Here is a 17,851-nt window from a genome sequence, read left to right as displayed (position 1 = left end):
TTTAAAGCTGTATTGGTGCTAGGAGGGAAATTTTATTTATTAAAAATTCTAAAATGGGCATCCTAGATTTATCTTTGCTCTGTCTTTACTAGCATTAGTTATTAGTGTTGCTTTTAACAGGCTTTGAGTATTTGTTGGTTGTTTCCAGATTTTATCCTGCTTTTCACCAAACCTTAAACCAACATTCATTTTATCTGCAGTTCAGAATATGCCCAATAGGTGGCATATATATATATATATATATATATATATATATATATATATATATATATATATATATATATATATATATATATATATATATATAGGCAATGGGTTTACATTCAGCTTGCCTAAATAATACAGCTGTCCATGTTGTTAGATTACATGCAGTATTTTACACATACATTATTACTTGTGTAGGTGTATCACAGCAAGATGGGCATCTCTGAGTATGTAGGAAAAAGAAATATTGGGGTTCAGGTTATGTCCATGTTAATAAAATGAAATTAACTATTTAATAATTTTTTTTTTACTTGTGTATCCGAGTAATTTTAGTGAGTCTAGGCAAAATAAATACGCGGTTAGAATTCACGCAGGTGGTTTTAAAAGCAAATGATTACATTGCTGAGTTTATTCTGCCATCTACAGGAAGCTGTATACATTTTCTTTAAATTGATCTTTTGGCATTAGGACCAGGAAAACATTTTACCCAACCTTCCGTGTTTTTAGTGCCATCTACAGGAAATACGACGGTACTGTCCGCGTGCACGCGAAGGGGGGTTGATTTCAGACCGGGGGTCGGAATTAGGCACAACACCTGCCTGTTTAGGATCCTGACGTATTGTTTTATAAAAAAGTTGGCGTTCTTTTTGGTGCATCTACAAAGAAATCAAGAAATCGGGAAAATACCTTGTTTTGTCCGTAGTTTTGGTTCCGGAGTATAAGAAGAAAATAATAATAACGGTCCTTTTTCATTTCTCAAATTCATTTTATTTTTTTTAATCAAAAGTGTGAATGACCAGAAATTACACGGAGCTATTTATTTAACTCTATTCAAAAACTGTATTTATTTTAACATCCTTAAATATATATGACTCAGTATTTAATATGGAACTCAAACAACTAAGAGAAAGTTTGCATTCAGAATTAAAGGGGTACATTATTGTATTTAGATTATTATTTATTTAAAAACCAAAATAGTTGTGATATTTATATAGAATGATATTTACAATATAACATTTTACTTAAAAAAGGAACAAATAAATTTGGGATATCGATTGCTCAGATTAATATTTGAAGTCTATTTAAAAATCAGATGTTTGCTTGTTTATTATTTATATTCTGTAGTATTCTCGCACACAGAACGAAAATCGTGGCGCGTTCTGATGATGTCATAGAGTGTAGCGGAAGTAAAGCAGGCAATGTTAACGGTGTCCTGTAATTAAACGATTGCTAGTTTTTCTTTGTAAACGAGCTACTAATTAAATTTATTAACCTCGTTCAGGAGGGTTATTTGTGTTTACTACCTATAACTGCTGTAGTTCTATGTTATATATTCACAGTTTTACTTCACGAACTGATCTGACGCAGCTTAGCTTACTAATTTAGTGCTAATGTTCATTTCACTTTCACTCTGCCATATATGCGGCGGGCAGGTAGCAGTCAAAGATTCATCAGTATTTCTGTAATTTTCGTTGCTTAAAATAAAATACTGGGAGAGAAAATAACCGCTTTCTTGGACCAACATGCCTGAGGACTTCTCATAGTCACTTCTTGCTTGGTAAGTTGTTGATCTCGACCCTCTACTTTCATTATACTGATTAGCTGAATATTAGTTATTTAGAGGTTTTGGAGCAAAACTCTGTAATCAGGTTAATCAATAGTAATTATCTTGATATTTAATTGATAAAACTGATACTAGTCAAATGCATGTCGGTGTGTTAACTAATATTAATGAACTGGTTTGGTAAATAATGGGCTTGTATAATTATTAATACACTATATCTTATATGGCAGACCACGCCCATTTTATCAGCTTGCAACAGTGACTCTAATCCCACTAAAAAATATAAATATATGTTGCAATGTTGTTTAAAAAAAAAAAGGATGGAGGCCAACCCTGTTCCTGAAGTAAGCCCTCTTCACCATACAATATAGAACCAAATGTTTGTGGACACATCAACATTACACCCATATGTGCTTGTTGAAGAGCTCGTTCTCAGATTGAGTCCCCTTTTGCTGTATATATTGTGTGTGTGTGTGTGTGTGCATCCTAAATTCTGTATATGCACTGTGCATAACGTTTGTACACTTAATATAATGTGCTAATGTCTAATGTACATATCTCATATACATTTATATATTGCATGCTTCTCTTCATATAATTTGCCTTACACACATCTTGCTCTAATTTAATCTTAAACTTGTATTTTTTTTCTGTAGATCATGTGTGTGTATATATATATATATATATATATATATATATATATATATATATATATATATATATGTGTGTGTGAATGTATATGTATATTTTATATATAAAAGCTATATTAGAGCTTGTACCATATTTAGTATCTAAAACAACACCAAAGGAGGTGAGCTTGGTTTTTAATAACATATTTCTTCCATCTGAATAGAAACCATGTATCATCCCTTTTGACTGAAATGTATTTGATTTCATTTCTTTTGTTACTATTATACATCATCTCTATTATTTTCATGGATAAATAAGAGCTACCGTTACCTAAAGTTGATTTTCGCAGGCGATTTTATAAAATAAAAAGGTTCTCCTGAAATAAAAAGGTATTATACTATTTATTTATTTATTTTGAATAATTCTAGCCCTGACCCTTTTTTTTATGCTGTCAGATTCGTGGTGACTGATACATGCAAGTTTTGAGATTTGTCTTTCACTTGATTGATCGTTTTTCTTCATTTCTTGTTCACGTGCTTGACGTGATAATCCATTTCGACGTGTGTCTGTGATAACTGACTAATAACTAAAGGACCTTGGATAGTAGTTGATGTTCTCCAGCTGAATAAAATTCGAACTGAAGTTGAGACTGAATCCCAGCCTCAGCAAGCAGCAATTTTATGCACGTGCGACTGAATTCCCACCAGAAAGAGGACGGGGTTTATGGGCGGGACTTTTTTTTTTTTTTTTTTTACAGACAACCCCCGCAGCCAATGAGATTCCAGTGCCGTCAGGCGCACAGTGAAAATGCGGAAGTGAAATAGGAGCTAGAGTGGAGGTGTAACCCCCTGCGCAAGAAGCATGCGGTGAAGACTTGAGGCAACTTTAAATACACGACGAGCATGGCCGATCGGAGGAGGGTTAGGAGATAGTCGTGGTGGCAGATTAACTCTCAGATTACATCTTTTCTTTCTTTCTTTTTGGACCAGATCGCGTGTGTCGGAGTGCAGTGACTTGTGTGACATTGACATTGGACTTGTGCTTCCTGCTGAATCCTACAGGATTGATCTTGGAGTTGACTTCCTGCCCCGATTATCAGCAGATGGTGTTTTGTATACATTTATAAGTTGTTTTTAATATTTGATCGCGGATGTTACTGGGCTAACTGGGTGAACGGTCACTGCTGCCTCACTGGTTCACCTCTTTAATGCCTCCGGGACTTTTTCTTAGTCGCAAGATTGTTGTAATATTACAAGGTATTTTCCAATTGTATTATTATAGAATGAATATTACGTACTGTTCAAGCACCCATGACTAATATATTTACGTATCTTTTTTTTGCATGCTGTTATTTGTGCTGCTTTGACTATTTGCTGATTCACTGCAATGCTTAATTCTGGCTTGTGCAAAATCCTGTTGTGTTTATTTCAATCTGGACATATAGAAAAATGTCCTGCTCTGCCTGTAAGCACTGAAAGGGTTTAACAGTTTAGCGGATGTCAGATTGACTCAAGATTTGTCGAAAGTGTTATTATTTAGTCAAGCGAACTTTAACTGTATGCAAACACACTGACCAAATTGATCAAGTCAGGTGAGATATGCAATGAGCCAAATGAGATTGTTTCAGATAGTTTTTTTTTATTGATCTATACCAAAAGACAGAAAGAGAAAAAGATTCAATCACTTTGTGATATTACTAATTCATAGCATAATTCTGCAATATATAAGCCAATGCTTGTCCATGTTCATGGCGTAAAGAGAGTCAGTAATTTCCAGATTCAGCATCTAAACCCGTACCACCTCTTTGTGCGTCTGAAGTTGCCCTCTATGTGTGTAAGTCAAGGTGACTTTGTATGGGAGGCGCTCGTGCAGTTGAGCATGCCTGTCAGCCCAATGTGTAAGCTCGATCAGTTACTGCCTTTTGTTGACTTTGGCAGCTCTATTATTTTGCAAACACAACCATGCATCTTCGAGTCCATAGAGAAAGAAAGAGACACAAACCTTCTGTACAATTGTATTTTCTGGCCGAATTATTTAAACGTGCTAATGTATACTTCATGCTTTTAGCGTTTTTATAGTCTCAAATCTGAAAGTACACTGTCGATCAACTTCTCCAGTTGGTGTTAATGCTATCTCTATTAGGTCGTTTTTTTTAAATAGAGGCTACGTTAATTGCAACCACAGCATGTAAGCATGACAAGCAGGCAAACAAAGTCCATCTGGAAATGTGTCCTTCTAATAGACACAATAGGAATTTTAACCAGGCATTGTTTACATGTGTTTTGGGTGCATGCAGAATTGTTACACAGTTCAGCTCTGTACAAACATTTACAGATGTTAAGCGAACATGCAAGTGTGGATATTATGCAAATTAATATTTAATGTGGCTATATTTATAGGTATTTTGGGCTTAGTTCTGTCGATTACTATTATTGAGTTTTCAAGTCCCTCAAATCCAAACAGCAGCTATTTAGCACTTCCTGATATATTTTCCCCGTTTTCTTAACCATTTAATTTAACATGTAACGATTTCAAAAGATCACCTAAAGCTCTTTTCTGCCTCTTGATAAGTTACTGATGATTTCCCAAATCGGTCGCGCAACATTTCACGAACTTGATTTGTCTTTTGCTCTTTGCATTTTTCCCGCATGCGTTTTTCAGGGCAATGTCTCTGGTTTTCCCGCGGCCCAACACCAGCGCAGTCGGCAAAAAGGACAAGCGACTCATGGCCGAGGTGAACGCGTCCCCTCTCAAGCACTTCGTCACCGCCAAGAAGAAAATCAACGGCATCTTCGAGCAGCTCGGTGCCTACATCAAAGAGAGCTCAGGCTTTCTGGAAGGTTAGTGCTTACCAGTGGGCTGTAAATCTGACTGAAGCACATCCTTATAAACGCAGTTAGATAAGGCTTGCAGGTTCTGGTCCCGGGTCAGCGTTGTTATAACACGCAGCTGATAAATATGACTCCAGGAATTTCAAGCACACTGGTAAAAGGTTGGATGTCAGTCGAGCTTAATTCTCCTGAGGTTCTGAGGCTTTATAAAGAATCTTTAAAGGTTATAAAAAGATCAGATAGATGCAGATGATACTGATTATTCAGCACTGTTACTGAACAGAAACAAGCTACACACTCTTTTCACTTAACCAACCCGAGTTGGAACATTAGTAATGTCATGTGAAAAAGATTTTCTACATATATCTCATTAAATGTTTCTTTTTTTTAATAGAAATACTAGCGGTTAGTTGCTACGAACCCCTCAGGCTTATTGCGATGTGTTTGTTAGACAGTCACACAAGCTTTCTAGAAGCAACATTGATAATCCTGTAACTATAATAACACAAAGCAAATATTTTTCCGGTTGTCTTTAGAGACAGAGGTTAATATCAGGGCTTATCTTGATATCAAAAAGTGTTGCGTTTATGTAACAGAGACCTACAGCAATGAAGAGCTGGATCCAGTCACTACAGAGGAGCAAGTGGCCGAGGCACGGGGTTACCTGTCCAAGGTGGCAGGGATCGGCGAGGTGCTGTCCCGTAGACACATGAAAGTCGTGTTTTTTGGCAGGTATGTGTTCATAAAGAGTTCCCGATATACGATAAGAAGCTCTGAATGTTTCTGCGCCTTTTGCGTGACTCATTTACGAACAGCGTTCACACCTGAGCATAGACACACAGGCTCAGACACATGCTGGGAACAAAAAGGATAAAGTATTTATTGCACAGGGTGTGGATGCTTTCAAAGGTTTCATGACGCAGCCATGACCTTGTTTGCATGTGGAAATTGTTTAAAGAGAGCACAAGGTTGTGAGAGCACAACATGAGAGAGCTGACTTTTTCTTCTAGAGCTTTTGTGCAGTCAGTTTCAAAAATGAAAATAGATTTCAAATGTTTGTAATTAATAGAAAAAAAAAAACAGCACATATACATATACACATACTTACACATATATTGGTTTTAAGAGAGAAACATTTGTATGTGTGGTCCCATAGAACAAAATTTTTATATATAGTGTTTCTATTTCTATTTTTAATGGCCCACCCTCGAATGTTTAGGAACTATAAATGAATGTTTAGGAATCTAGAAAATGGATGTACTTATTTCTCAACTATTTTCTTTCTTGCTGAGAACCGGTCATAAAATGTTCGCTCGAGTTTGTGGTTTTGCTGTTTACACACAGGACAAGCAACGGCAAAAGCTCAGTGATCAACGCCATGCTGTGGGACAAAGTTTTACCTTCGGGCATTGGCCACACCACCAACTGCTTCTTGCGGGTAGAAGGGACTGACGGCAACGATGCATTCCTGCTTACAGAAGGATCCGAGGAAAAGAAGAGTGTTAAAGTGAGCGATCTCTCTTAATATAGACATGTGTATTGTGCCCACAATAGAATTCTAGTTATCCTGTTGTGCCCTTTTTTCAGCATTCAGACGTTCAGGTAAATGCTTAGAAGCACATAGTTTGTGAGTGAATCATAATCGTTTTGAAAATATGTCTCGTCCTTTGCCCGTTCATGCCCGAGATCTTGGCCAGGCAGCTCACGCCTATATAGTCTCGCCACAAACATCTCAAAGTTCACGTCTGGTTGTGTTTTATCAGTCAGCAGAAAAAAACAGGAAACCCAACACCCTTAAAGCAAATGGTATTTAAACCCATATGTCTCAGCACTGCATTTCCAGGAGGTGTTGAATAATCTGCTATAACAGCTGCTTGGGAAGTAACTTTCAGCTGTTATCATTTCTATTGTCACAACTCGCATGATTTACGCTCCACATTTAAAAATAAGAATAATCCCTTATTGTAAGCATATCGCATTGATGGAAGGAGTCTCTAGAGTCAGCGTGTTAAGACTAAAAGCTGCAGCTTTATGGAGGTTTTGTGGCTGTTCTGTTACATGATAAGCTGCTTTTTTCCCGCCCCTTTGTCGTATAAGTTTCAAGGGGGAAAAAGAGCCCCGGTGAGGGAACAACTTCTCATAACTGCAGTAATACAATTAATAATATGAACTTTAAAAGTAAACTATAAACAGATAAATTCTGTGCTGTTCTTTGATTGATTAATTAAAAAAAGGAATAAAACACTACAGGATTTCATTAAAAATGAATATTTTGGAGTATTGCTACTATAGCTCAAGGTAATTACATCACCCCATTGTTGATTGTTTCCCTCTAACAGGATGTTGTATTATGTTTTATTCTTTATTCATTAGAAAATAGGGTTAAAATCAAGAAAGAAACTCTTATTTAATTTAGGGAACAAAAAAATAATGATCCATTATGTACATTGTTTTGCTGATTTACTTAAAGGTTCATTTTTGCAACATATGATTGGACAGATATTCTTCCAGAATCATTTTTATTTCACTAAATATCATTTGTAGCATGTACAAGGAATTTGTCATGGTGTGCTGGTGCTATAAAAATATAAAAAACTGTAAAAACTAGTAAATAAAATAATAAAAGTAATAAATAAAGATATTAACTATACAATTTGTACGTCAAGTGAGGCAGGAAAAATTATATTATTATTATACTTATCCAGTTTGATGGATGCATTTAATCTTTCATATTTGCAACATAATTAGGTTGAGGTTTAAGTTGAGGCTCATGTTCTCTGGCTGTAAGCAGCTCAAAAAAAACATTGGTTTCTTATGGAATCGTTATGGAATTGTATTTTTTTAGGGCCATAAGGATTTAACACTTGAATTTTTCGGTCTGCTCATCCAGTTGGCCTATAATTAGTTCAAAATGAGTGTGGAGGGCAGTGCTGCCAGCTGTCAGAGGGCCACACGTTCATTTTTTGCTATCTGAGCTCTGGTCTCATGACTCCACATGTTGCACTGATGAGAGAAGGTCTCTTCTGGAAAAATCCATGCAGTGTTATTAGGGCAGCATTTGCACATGGCTGCTTTTTCTGCAGTATCTGCAGTGTTTCTATTCAGGTAAACAGCCAGGGATAATAAAATATGAACAGAGGTGTGTGGTGCTTCAAATCACAGCCCTTATCAGGTATTTAAACATAGCGCAGCCATGAAGTGCTACAAGATATGTGCCTTTCCCTGGTTCTGAAGGAGACTGCCTTTGTATAGATGCCCCCCCCCACACTTAGACGCACACCCTTTCCGTCACGTACTGCATTTCTGCTGTTGCTAACCTGCGTGACGTAAGGCATAATGATAAACACAGATGCACAGCTGTCTGTCATGAAGAGGGGCCTCATATTACACACAGCCTTTCTCAGCTAGACTTGACTTTTTCTAGTATTCACTCGGGCGTCTACTGCATTTGCAGGGTAAGCTGAGGAAAAACTTGCTTATGCACAATCATTGACTCAGGAGTGCCTTCACCGCATTGTCTTAGGAAGGGACGTGTTTATAAATTCGCACACAGTGCAGGTCCTTCCTGTCAAGCAGCCTGTGCTGGTTAACACCCCGCTCCAGAGTTACCCACGCGTCAGTGCTTTCATCTTTTATCTCATATCAATGCGCTGCTTGTACAGACCGTCACACACGGCTTGTTGTTGAACTGTAGTAGAAGCTTTAATGTTCTAACAAGATGTGGAAGACACCTTCATGGCAGTATAACGTGCTAACTCTGCACGATGAAAAAAGTGACGCTTGAATAAATGCACAAATAATATACATAGAGAAAGGTACAGACTGTAGTGTACCATAATTGACTGTTGAACTGGATTCTGTTGTTAAGAGGCCTGCTGATATCACTACGTTAGTGTATTTGAGATGTAATAAGCACTGGATTGTGTGTGTATGTGCACAGACAGTGAACCAGCTGGCCCATGCCTTGCATCAGGATCAGGATCTGGATGCGGGAAGTCTGGTGTGTGTCATGTGGCCCAAAGCTAAGTGCGCTTTACTGCGTGATGACCTGGTACTGGTGGACAGGTGAAGAAAACAATCAAACGCACATACACGCATGCACAAATAGCTTTATGTATTTGTTGGGAAAAAAAATAAAATAACAATGAACTAAGTCTTTAGACAATCCAAGTGTAACACTGCACAGACCCGAGTATGATACTGTATATTTGGCTTTTTTCTCCAGCCCAGGAATTGATGTCACCACAGAGCTGGACAGCTGGATTGACAAGTTTTGCCTGGATGCTGATGTTTTTGTGCTGGTTGCCAATTCAGAGTCTACGCTGATGCAAACAGTAAGATTTTATCACCACAGACTGTTTACTAAGCATTGATCCAAGTGATGCAAGAGCTGTTCAACTGCTTCTGTCCGAGGCAAATCGGGTTTGAATTAACCTCTCTGGGTGGGAGTGTGGTATGCCATGGGAGCTCCGAGAATGCCTGGAGATACCAGGGGCTTGTTTTGATAAAACAATTTATTTGTGTATAGAAAATAAAATCTCATTTGTTCGCTCTTTCTCATTCTGCTTGTAGGAGAAATCATTTTTTCACAAGGTGAACGAGCGACTCTCAAGCCCTAATATCTTCATCCTCAATAACCGCTGGGACGCTTCAGCCAGCGAACCTGAGTACATGGAGGAGGTATGACAGCAAAACCCGACACGACCTGTGACCTAGTTTCTATTCTAATGACCCAACGACCCGCTGACATGAAGGCACCAGCGCATTTTCCCACCAGCAACATAACAGTAAACCATTAAGGGTTTGAAAATGCTTGTGTAACTTGATAGCGGACTAAAAAGTCAGCAGTGTCTTTCAGTTTACTATAGCAGCTTTTCTTTCTCACTCCCAATGATCACTGATTTAGGATTTGTAAAAGGCTTTGGTGTTAATTTTTTATTTATCACAAACATTGTTAAATGACATAACTTTGTATTGGCCACAACCTGCAGCTCTAGATTTTATTTTATTTATTTATTTTGCTGTTGAAAATATTGGTCCATATTTCTATATTTGTCTGATTTACATAGAAATATACAGTACAGTAAGTTCTGACTTCCATTCCGGGAGCACGTTCGTACATCCGTTTTGTTTGCAATTCCTCATTTTGTCGCATGAATCGTTCAAAAATCATGACCGTGTCCTCGTTCTTTAGAACTGCGCTGATGTTTGTTACGTGAGCTACTTCCACGATTTGTTCGCATCTGTGAACTTTTGCGACTCGAATGTTCATAAGTCGGGGGCATACTGCATTTGGAAATAATCTATATTTGGACATGATTATTTATTATCCTAAATTATTTTGGTTTTGGTTCATTTCTACTGCTTGGTTTGTGCCATTATTCCCTATGCCTGCGATCTCATCATTATTTGCAACATAGACCATTTTCACACTGGACAGTTTTTGCACGGGCCATTTTTGGCACAAGTAATGTAAGAGTGAAGCTCGTTGTGTTTCAGGTCCGCCGGCAGCACATGGATCGCTGCACCAGTTTCCTGGTAGATGAGCTCGGGGTGGTGGACCGAGCACAGGCCAGCGACCGAATCTTCTTTGTGTCTGCTAAAGAGGTGCTGCAGGCACGTGTGCAGAGGGCCCAGGGCATGCCTGAAGCAGGTGATCCACAAAACTCCGATGTCTTAAGCAGGATATCGCATGGTCCCTACAATTGATAGACCACCAAGGGTCCAAGCACCTTTACCTATAAATGAAGTCTGCATTATGTTAAAAACGTGTGGAAAACTGATTGAGCAGTCCATCGATTCTCATTTCTCTTTACTGCAATGCAGGTGGTGCGCTGGCTGAAGGATTTCAAGCTAGAATGTTTGAATTCCAGAATTTCGAACGGCGTTTTGAAGTGGGTATTTGGCAGCACCTGATACTCCACAGTAACATGTCTTTTGGTCATTTCTTTATTGGTTGCGAGATCCGTGAGTAAATCATTTGTGTGATTGTAGGAGTGCATCTCCCAGTCAGCCGTGAAGACCAAGTTTGAGCAGCACACCGTGAGGGCCAAGCAGATCTCAGAAGCACTACGTCTCATCATGGACTCGGTGCATGTGGCAGCCCAAGAGCAGAGGTGTGAAATGAAACCCCACACAGTGGTGCAGAAAGTTAATGCGATTCCGCAATCAGACGTAACCCAAGAGTAATCCTGAGTTACTCAATACATCTAGTATAATTAGTCAAAGTGATTGGTGATTTACAGACACTGTAACAAAAACAACTCCAATATTTAACCTTTTTTTTTTTTTTTTAATGGTCTCAAAATGACATTTAACTGATCTTGTGTGTAAATTCTTAATTGGTTTGAGCAAATATGTGAAAGACAGACTCAAAATGTTTTTCCAAAAAAAAAAAATGTCCAATTCTGCAAAATATCTGATGTTGTTGGATGATGATGATGATTCAGGATCCACTGCCTGGAAACAAAAGAAGAACGTGAGGAGCGACTGGATTTCATCGATAAACAGTTGGATCTGCTCACCCAGGACTGCAAGAGCAAGATTAAGATGATCACAGAAGAGGTCGAAAAACAGGTAACATAAAAGCACCGTGTAATTACTGTGTGCCAGTTTGTTGTAAAGATTCTATGAATTTTCATTGCCTAGAAACATGGTATTTTAGGAAAATTGACAAATCACAGCCCCAGGATTCACATTACTCTGTAGGCTTGACGCCGGCTTTTACTCTTACCGAGATTTGTTTTTGTATGCCATCTAGTGGTGAGAATCATGAAACGTGGAGGTAGAAAATGGTGAATAATTATTTGCTTTTAACCGCGGAACTTAATACATAATTTACCAAGCTTTATATTCTAATTATTTAAATATGAAATCTGAAAAATGTAAAAATATATCAAAATGATAATAAAAAAAAATGGTAATACTTAGTAGTTTAATTGCATAATGTTTTTCTAGTTTTTTTAATTCTCTGCCTAATAAAGAAAAAACATTAGACATTAATTATATTCTGTAGATTTTGCCAACTAGTAAGTGATTTTGTGGAAAATCAACTAGCATAAATGACATTGCATGTTTTGTTAGGTTTATCATCATAATTTGCTGGAATCCGCAACAGGACTGAATGTTCAGGAACGTTAGGAATAACATTTTAAACAATGTTTACGCTAACCAATTTTATTTTACATTATTGTATTAAAGTGACATCATGTCTAAATTAATTTACTAAGGTACCATAGGGGCTGCAGTGGTGCATCCAAAATTCATGGAACTCGCGGGGGTCTTAGGGGGGGGACCACTATATTGTGTTGGCTTCCTCTCGACATGCCTTTAATTTCTGCTGCCTGTCAGGTGTCGAATGCAATGGCCGAAGAGATCAGGAGACTGAATGTGCTGGTCGACGATTTCCACATGGACTTTCATCCCTCGCAAGTGGTCCTGAAAGTCTACAAGAATGTGAGTGCTGTAGCTCCTGCAGTAACTTTTCCTTGTTCTGCTCGCGTGTGTTTCTTTGGCTTTCACGTTCTTAAAATAACTGTTTATTGTTTGTGTTTTTGCATTGCAGGAGCTTCACAAGCATATAGAAGAGGGTCTGGGGAGGAATATGTCTGAAAGGTGTTCCAATGCTATCGGTGCATCCCTGCAAAGCACACAAACTGAAATGATCGGTCAGTATTGCGTTTACAAATAGAACATTAGTTTGCAGTAGTACAGTGGAATCTGAAGCTACATTTTAATCTTATGGCGGTAGTAAAAGGCAATAACTATTATTGATCAACTACTTATAAGTACTATACCATAATATTAGAGGTCAATAAATAAAATAGTACTGAACTTTATTACAAAAAATAAATATAAATTCAATGCTCTGGTCTTTGTGAAGACTCCTAAAGATTGATATTTTAGGTATGTTGTTTGGATTTATGTTGAAGTAAAATTCCATTTGTAACTGAAGTTAATAAATGCTTTAGAAGTATTGTTTATTGTTTGTTAATTCAACATTTATCAATACATTTTCAAATGAAATTTATTCGAGATGTATGTCAACTTTAGTGCAGTCTGTTAGTCAAAACGAACAGCATGTGGTGTCAGTGAGTTGCCTCTAGAGGCCGCTCTTGTACTGTATAATGACAGCGGACCTTCTCAACCGATCCAGCACAGACGCAATCTGGAAAAACGCTATGGTTTTTTGCCGATAGTTCCAGCAATCAATCATCGGTCCACCTCTAGTTTATACCAATTCAGCCATGCTGGATAAACCGACTTCTCCATTGTATTTTCCCCAGATGGTCTGAAGCCCTTGCTGCCCACCTCAGTGAGGGAACAAGTGGATAAGATCGGAGCCAGACAGTGTTTCAATCTCTGCTATGACCTCAACTGTGACAAGCTGTGCAGCGACTTCCAGGAGGACATTGGCTTCCACTTCTCCTTGGGCTGGACCATGCTGGTCAATCGATTTCTCGGCCCTAAGAACACCCGCCGTGCCCTCATGGGCTACAACGACCAGGTATGTCTGGCTTGTTTGTATGTTGTATGATGGCACTAAGGTTTGTTGTTAGCTGACCTAGCTTATGTCACGGCGAATGTGTTTGTCTCTCATCAGATTCCCAGACCTTTGGCCATCACTCCTGTTGGTACTGCCATGCCCCCCTTCCCACAGGGCTCCTTGACCCAGGAAGAGCTCATGGTCTCTATGGTGACGGGACTTGCTTCCCTCACTTCCCGAACGTCCATGGGCATTATAGTTGTGGGAGGAGTGGTGAGCTATATAAAAAACAATTTGATGATTATTTCATTTTATTATTTTTTACAGGATGTCAAAAGACAAAAAAAATGTATTCTTGTCTTGTGTGCATCAGATCTGGAAAGCTGTAGGTTGGAGGCTCATTGCTCTGTCAGTGGGGCTCTATGGCCTTCTTTACGTGTACGAGAGGCTCACATGGACCACTAAGGCGAAAGAGCGAGCATTCAAGAGGCAGTTCGTGGACTACGCTAGTGAAAAGCTGCAGCTCATCGTCAGCTACACCGGCTCCAACTGCAGTCATCAAGTCCAGCAGTAAGTTTCAGTTGACCAGGAGTGATGCATCAGAAAGTCTCAAAGCCATTGCCAGAAATGGATGGATGGATAAATGGATAAATAATTTATTGATTTAGGCAAAGTGTCAGGTGTAACAGAAACACCATGTGTGTATTAGGGCTTATATCGCGACTAATCATGTGATCGTCATGAGTCAACTCGCATATAATCGCAACTGAATCGCACATATTTATTCATTTATTTATTTATTTATTTATTTTATCTGTTTAAAATTTACATTATTACCTAATAGTTATTAGTAAAACCATACTCAACAAAGAGCATGAAGACAAATATTCTTGTAAATGTTTAAATGTTATTATGGTGTTTTAAATTGCGGAAATCATCAGGACACCAAACAAAACTTTCGATATGTTTCCACACGGGCGGCTTTAATTGCCGGATGTGTGCACCATACATAGGGATTTAAGTCTTTGAGCCATTACCACAATAGATGGCGGTAATGCTCTACTTAAGAATACGAACCGCCAATAAAGAAGAACAAGAAGTAGAATCATGGTTGGTTTTGATGCTTCATTTGAGACTCTTTTTTTTTTTTTTTTTTTTTTTTTTTAGCAACATAATTTTTTAGTGCTTCTTTTGAACTCATTCTGACTGTCTGGACTGTACATCAGGCCAATTCTCAGATCATCAGCTTTCCCAATAAATAATTACTGTAAGCTTTGTATTCTTTGGGTATTAAGAGTGTTTGCTGTAAATACTGTATTTGAATGTTATTAAGATTGCTGTGTGTCAACTAGGAATTTACAAGTAAAGCATTTCTTCTAGTAAATACTTAAGCTAACATGTATGTGTCCATTTTTTCCAGGGAGCTGGCAGGCACCTTTAACCAGCTGTGCCAGCAGGTTGATGTGACACGACAGCAGCTGGAAGAAGACATTCAAGACATGAACCGCAAAATCGAACTCCTGGACACCTTGCAGAGCAAAGCCAAGCTGCTCAGGTAACACCTTGAGATTGGGGTACTTTTTATGTATTTTATATCTGAGCAGAAAAGAAAATGCTGGAAAGATAAATAACTGTTTTTTCTTTTTTTGTGTGTGTTGTATCTTTTTTTTCTGTAGGAACAAAGCTGGTTGGTTGGACAGCGAGCTGAACATGTTCACCCAACAGTACCTTAATCAGAGCCGATAAAGGAAAACCAGTCTAATTATTCAACAACGTGACCAACGCCAACACTATTCACTTTTGCTCCTGCGTCAGTCGTTACTCCCCGTCAGTCGATTGTATTCTGCTTCATAAAGAGATCGTATAGCCATGTTTTAACACAAGAACAGGAGGGAGTTGATGCCAAATCAGTCAGGAAGGACTGTGCTCTTGTTTTCTTTTGGCATTTGATGTGCACTGGGGTAGCGTAATGGCACCTAAAAGAAAGGCAATCTTTTTATTTGTATTTTTTTTTTCTCTTGGCAAATAGATTATTGCTGTGACTGAATGAATTTATTTATTTCTTGCATTGTGAAGTTATCTAGGCGGTAGCCATTGGGATTTAAAGCAATAGTCTATTGTACACTAAAATGGCAAAAAGAAAAGGAGATTCATCCTGATTTCATGTGAGCTCATGTAATTTAATGAAATGAATACAGGAAGTTATGTTTCACTGACCCGACCCATTTATGTCTAATGAGTTTAGCAGGGAAAATGTATTTCAGGTGACTAAGGATATATAACCAAATATAAAGCGCCTGTGCAGATGTGCAAAATAGGACGTGTCTGTCGGTTTACTTGGAAGTGTGGCGGCTTGGGGAAACTCTGTGGGGTGAAAAATGTTTTGCTAACACCTGGATCTAAACCAGACAAAGTTATAGCATTAAAACATTATCAGAAAGGGAAAATGTTTAGAAATTGGATTGAACTGTCTGTCTGTAGTCGCACATAGGTATTGATCAAAGTGTGCCGTTCACTACGAGTGGGAATTACACCCACTCAAGATTCTAAAACTCTTCAGATTGACTGGCTTCCAACCCAGTGTGATCCTTACAAAAAAAGAAACCATAGCAAACACATTTTGAGGTCAAATCAGATTTCTTTTGCTATCCAGCAGCTTTTCTCTAAACCGCCACACGGATGGACGATTGCACAGGTTTTCCTGTGAATTGATGCGTCCTTTTACATCTCTATGTTAACCGCTCTGTACAGCGGTATTCTTTGGTACCGGTTTCTGCTACTTTAATGGTGCGGAAAGTGGGTCAGTGTTTGTCAAGTAGGTTTGTATAAGCAGAATAATTCCAGTATATTTTCCTGTAGATTGTGCAGGATGCACGGTTTTGCTGCTGCAAACACAGTACAAAGCCTCTGCATTCAACTGCAGCACTGTAGATTTGCAATGGTCACTGGCACAATGCGTAGTAGTGGCACTATTTATTTCATCCAAGCTGAATGAAGTCTTCGGGTTTATGCAGAATGAAAAAAACTACGGACACGGAATTAAATAGCAAGATGATGCATTTTGACTGATACGGAAACATGAAATTCCTTCGAGGGGAAGGATTCCTATTAATGTTTACACACTATGTATTTAATATTTGAACAGACAAGGATTTGTGACATTTCTTTGTGCCAATATTGTCTTACACTGAGAACGATATTAACACATTGCTACAAACACAAGGCATGTTTAAAGTAAAACAAAACATTCAACTCCTATACGTAACAAGTGCGAGTGAAAGAGAGACTCATCACTGATAGCTGTTCAGTTTGGATTATAATTTGTGCCAAGTGTTTAAAAAAAAAAAAAAAAGATCCGAAGAATTCTTCAGGTTGTGCACTTTACTTTTGCTGCTTTATTTTTATTCATATTTTTTATTTAGTTGTTATTGTTTTCTTTTTTTGCTACGTGTTCAGCAAGTGCAGCGAAATTGATCTGTAGGTTCTATGTCGGTAGTAATGTATAGCTGTGCATGCTTTATCTATTGTAACAAGTCTTATAGTCCACATGTTAAATGAAATAAAATTGATGCCATCCGAGTGTTGCTTGTGTGTCATTAAAATTATTCCCCCTACAGTGTTCGAAGAATTGAATACATGCTGCTTGGAGTGGAATCAGTGGCAGGGCTTCGGGCCAGCAAAAGCGTCTCTGTTGACATAAATAGCATCCGAATCACTGGCTTCCTTTTTTAATATATGCACATATATTTTTCATGAATATGTATGTTGTTCTCATTTGCTTTGGAGCATTTCTCGAATCATCCTTAATATTTGCAATTGAGAAATTAAGTGCATTTCTCTAACCAATGTGTACAAACAGCACAATAATTGGATTTCTTGCAAAAGCCTGAACTTTTCTCAAAATCCTCTAAAAAGTAAGTATTTGTGTCAATAAATATCTCATTCCATCAGAATTAGAAAAGTCCCTTTGTCATTGTTCATAAACAAGATCGTCAAAAAGCCATGTCATCAGTATGATGGTGCACAGTTTCAGTATCTCTTGATACAAACTACGGTTTGGATTATAATGATTGAAAAGATGAATTTATTTATTTGATTGCATATTTGATTTTTTATTGATTGCAAGAAACTGGACAG

The 17,851-nt window shown here is 38.0% G+C and overlaps 1 protein-coding gene across 2 annotated transcripts; it reads left to right on the top strand.

The window, feature by feature from the left end:
- The first annotated feature begins 1,368 nt into the window (after window positions 1-1,368).
- Window positions 1,369-17,293, top strand: mfn2 (mitofusin 2). 2 transcript variants are annotated; one of them, XM_046870510.1, is made up of 19 exons: window positions 1,370-1,762; window positions 3,156-3,654; window positions 5,060-5,238; window positions 5,826-5,961; window positions 6,574-6,736; window positions 9,170-9,294; window positions 9,455-9,563; window positions 9,802-9,909; window positions 10,729-10,882; window positions 11,056-11,123; window positions 11,224-11,345; window positions 11,679-11,805; window positions 12,580-12,684; window positions 12,794-12,896; window positions 13,515-13,735; window positions 13,832-13,987; window positions 14,088-14,284; window positions 15,135-15,269; window positions 15,391-17,293. In XM_046870510.1, the coding sequence occupies exons 3-19, from the start codon at window positions 5,064-5,066 to the stop codon at window positions 15,458-15,460; spliced, it is 2,274 nt and encodes a 757-aa protein (XP_046726466.1). In that variant the 5' UTR covers window positions 1,370-1,762; window positions 3,156-3,654; window positions 5,060-5,063; the 3' UTR covers window positions 15,461-17,293. The 2 variants fall into 2 exon arrangements, with proteins under 2 accessions (XP_046726467.1, XP_046726466.1); XM_046870511.1 differs by lacking the exon at window positions 3,156-3,654 and having other exon boundaries at window positions 1,369-1,762.
- Window positions 17,294-17,851: the final 558 nt, after the last annotated feature.

The sequence above is a fragment of the Silurus meridionalis genome, chromosome 17 (assembly GCF_014805685.1).
Source record: "Silurus meridionalis isolate SWU-2019-XX chromosome 17, ASM1480568v1, whole genome shotgun sequence".
NCBI lineage: Eukaryota > Metazoa > Chordata > Actinopteri > Siluriformes > Siluridae > Silurus > Silurus meridionalis.
The sequence above is the reverse complement of the archived record's forward strand: the minus strand, read 5'-3'. Positions and strand labels throughout refer to the sequence as shown.

Bases quoted from the DNA above. Each gene is read 5' to 3' on its own strand.
- mfn2 (XM_046870511.1), top strand. From the start codon at position 5,064: ATGTCTCTGGTTTTCCCGCGGCCCAACACCAGCGCAGTCGGCAAAAAG. The intron at 6,737-9,169 runs GTGAGCGATCTC...GTATGTGCACAG, and splicing joins AGGAAAAGAAGAGTGTTAAA to ACAGTGAACCAGCTGGCCCA. The intron at 13,988-14,087 runs GTGAGCTATATA...TGTGTGCATCAG, and splicing joins TTATAGTTGTGGGAGGAGTG to ATCTGGAAAGCTGTAGGTTG.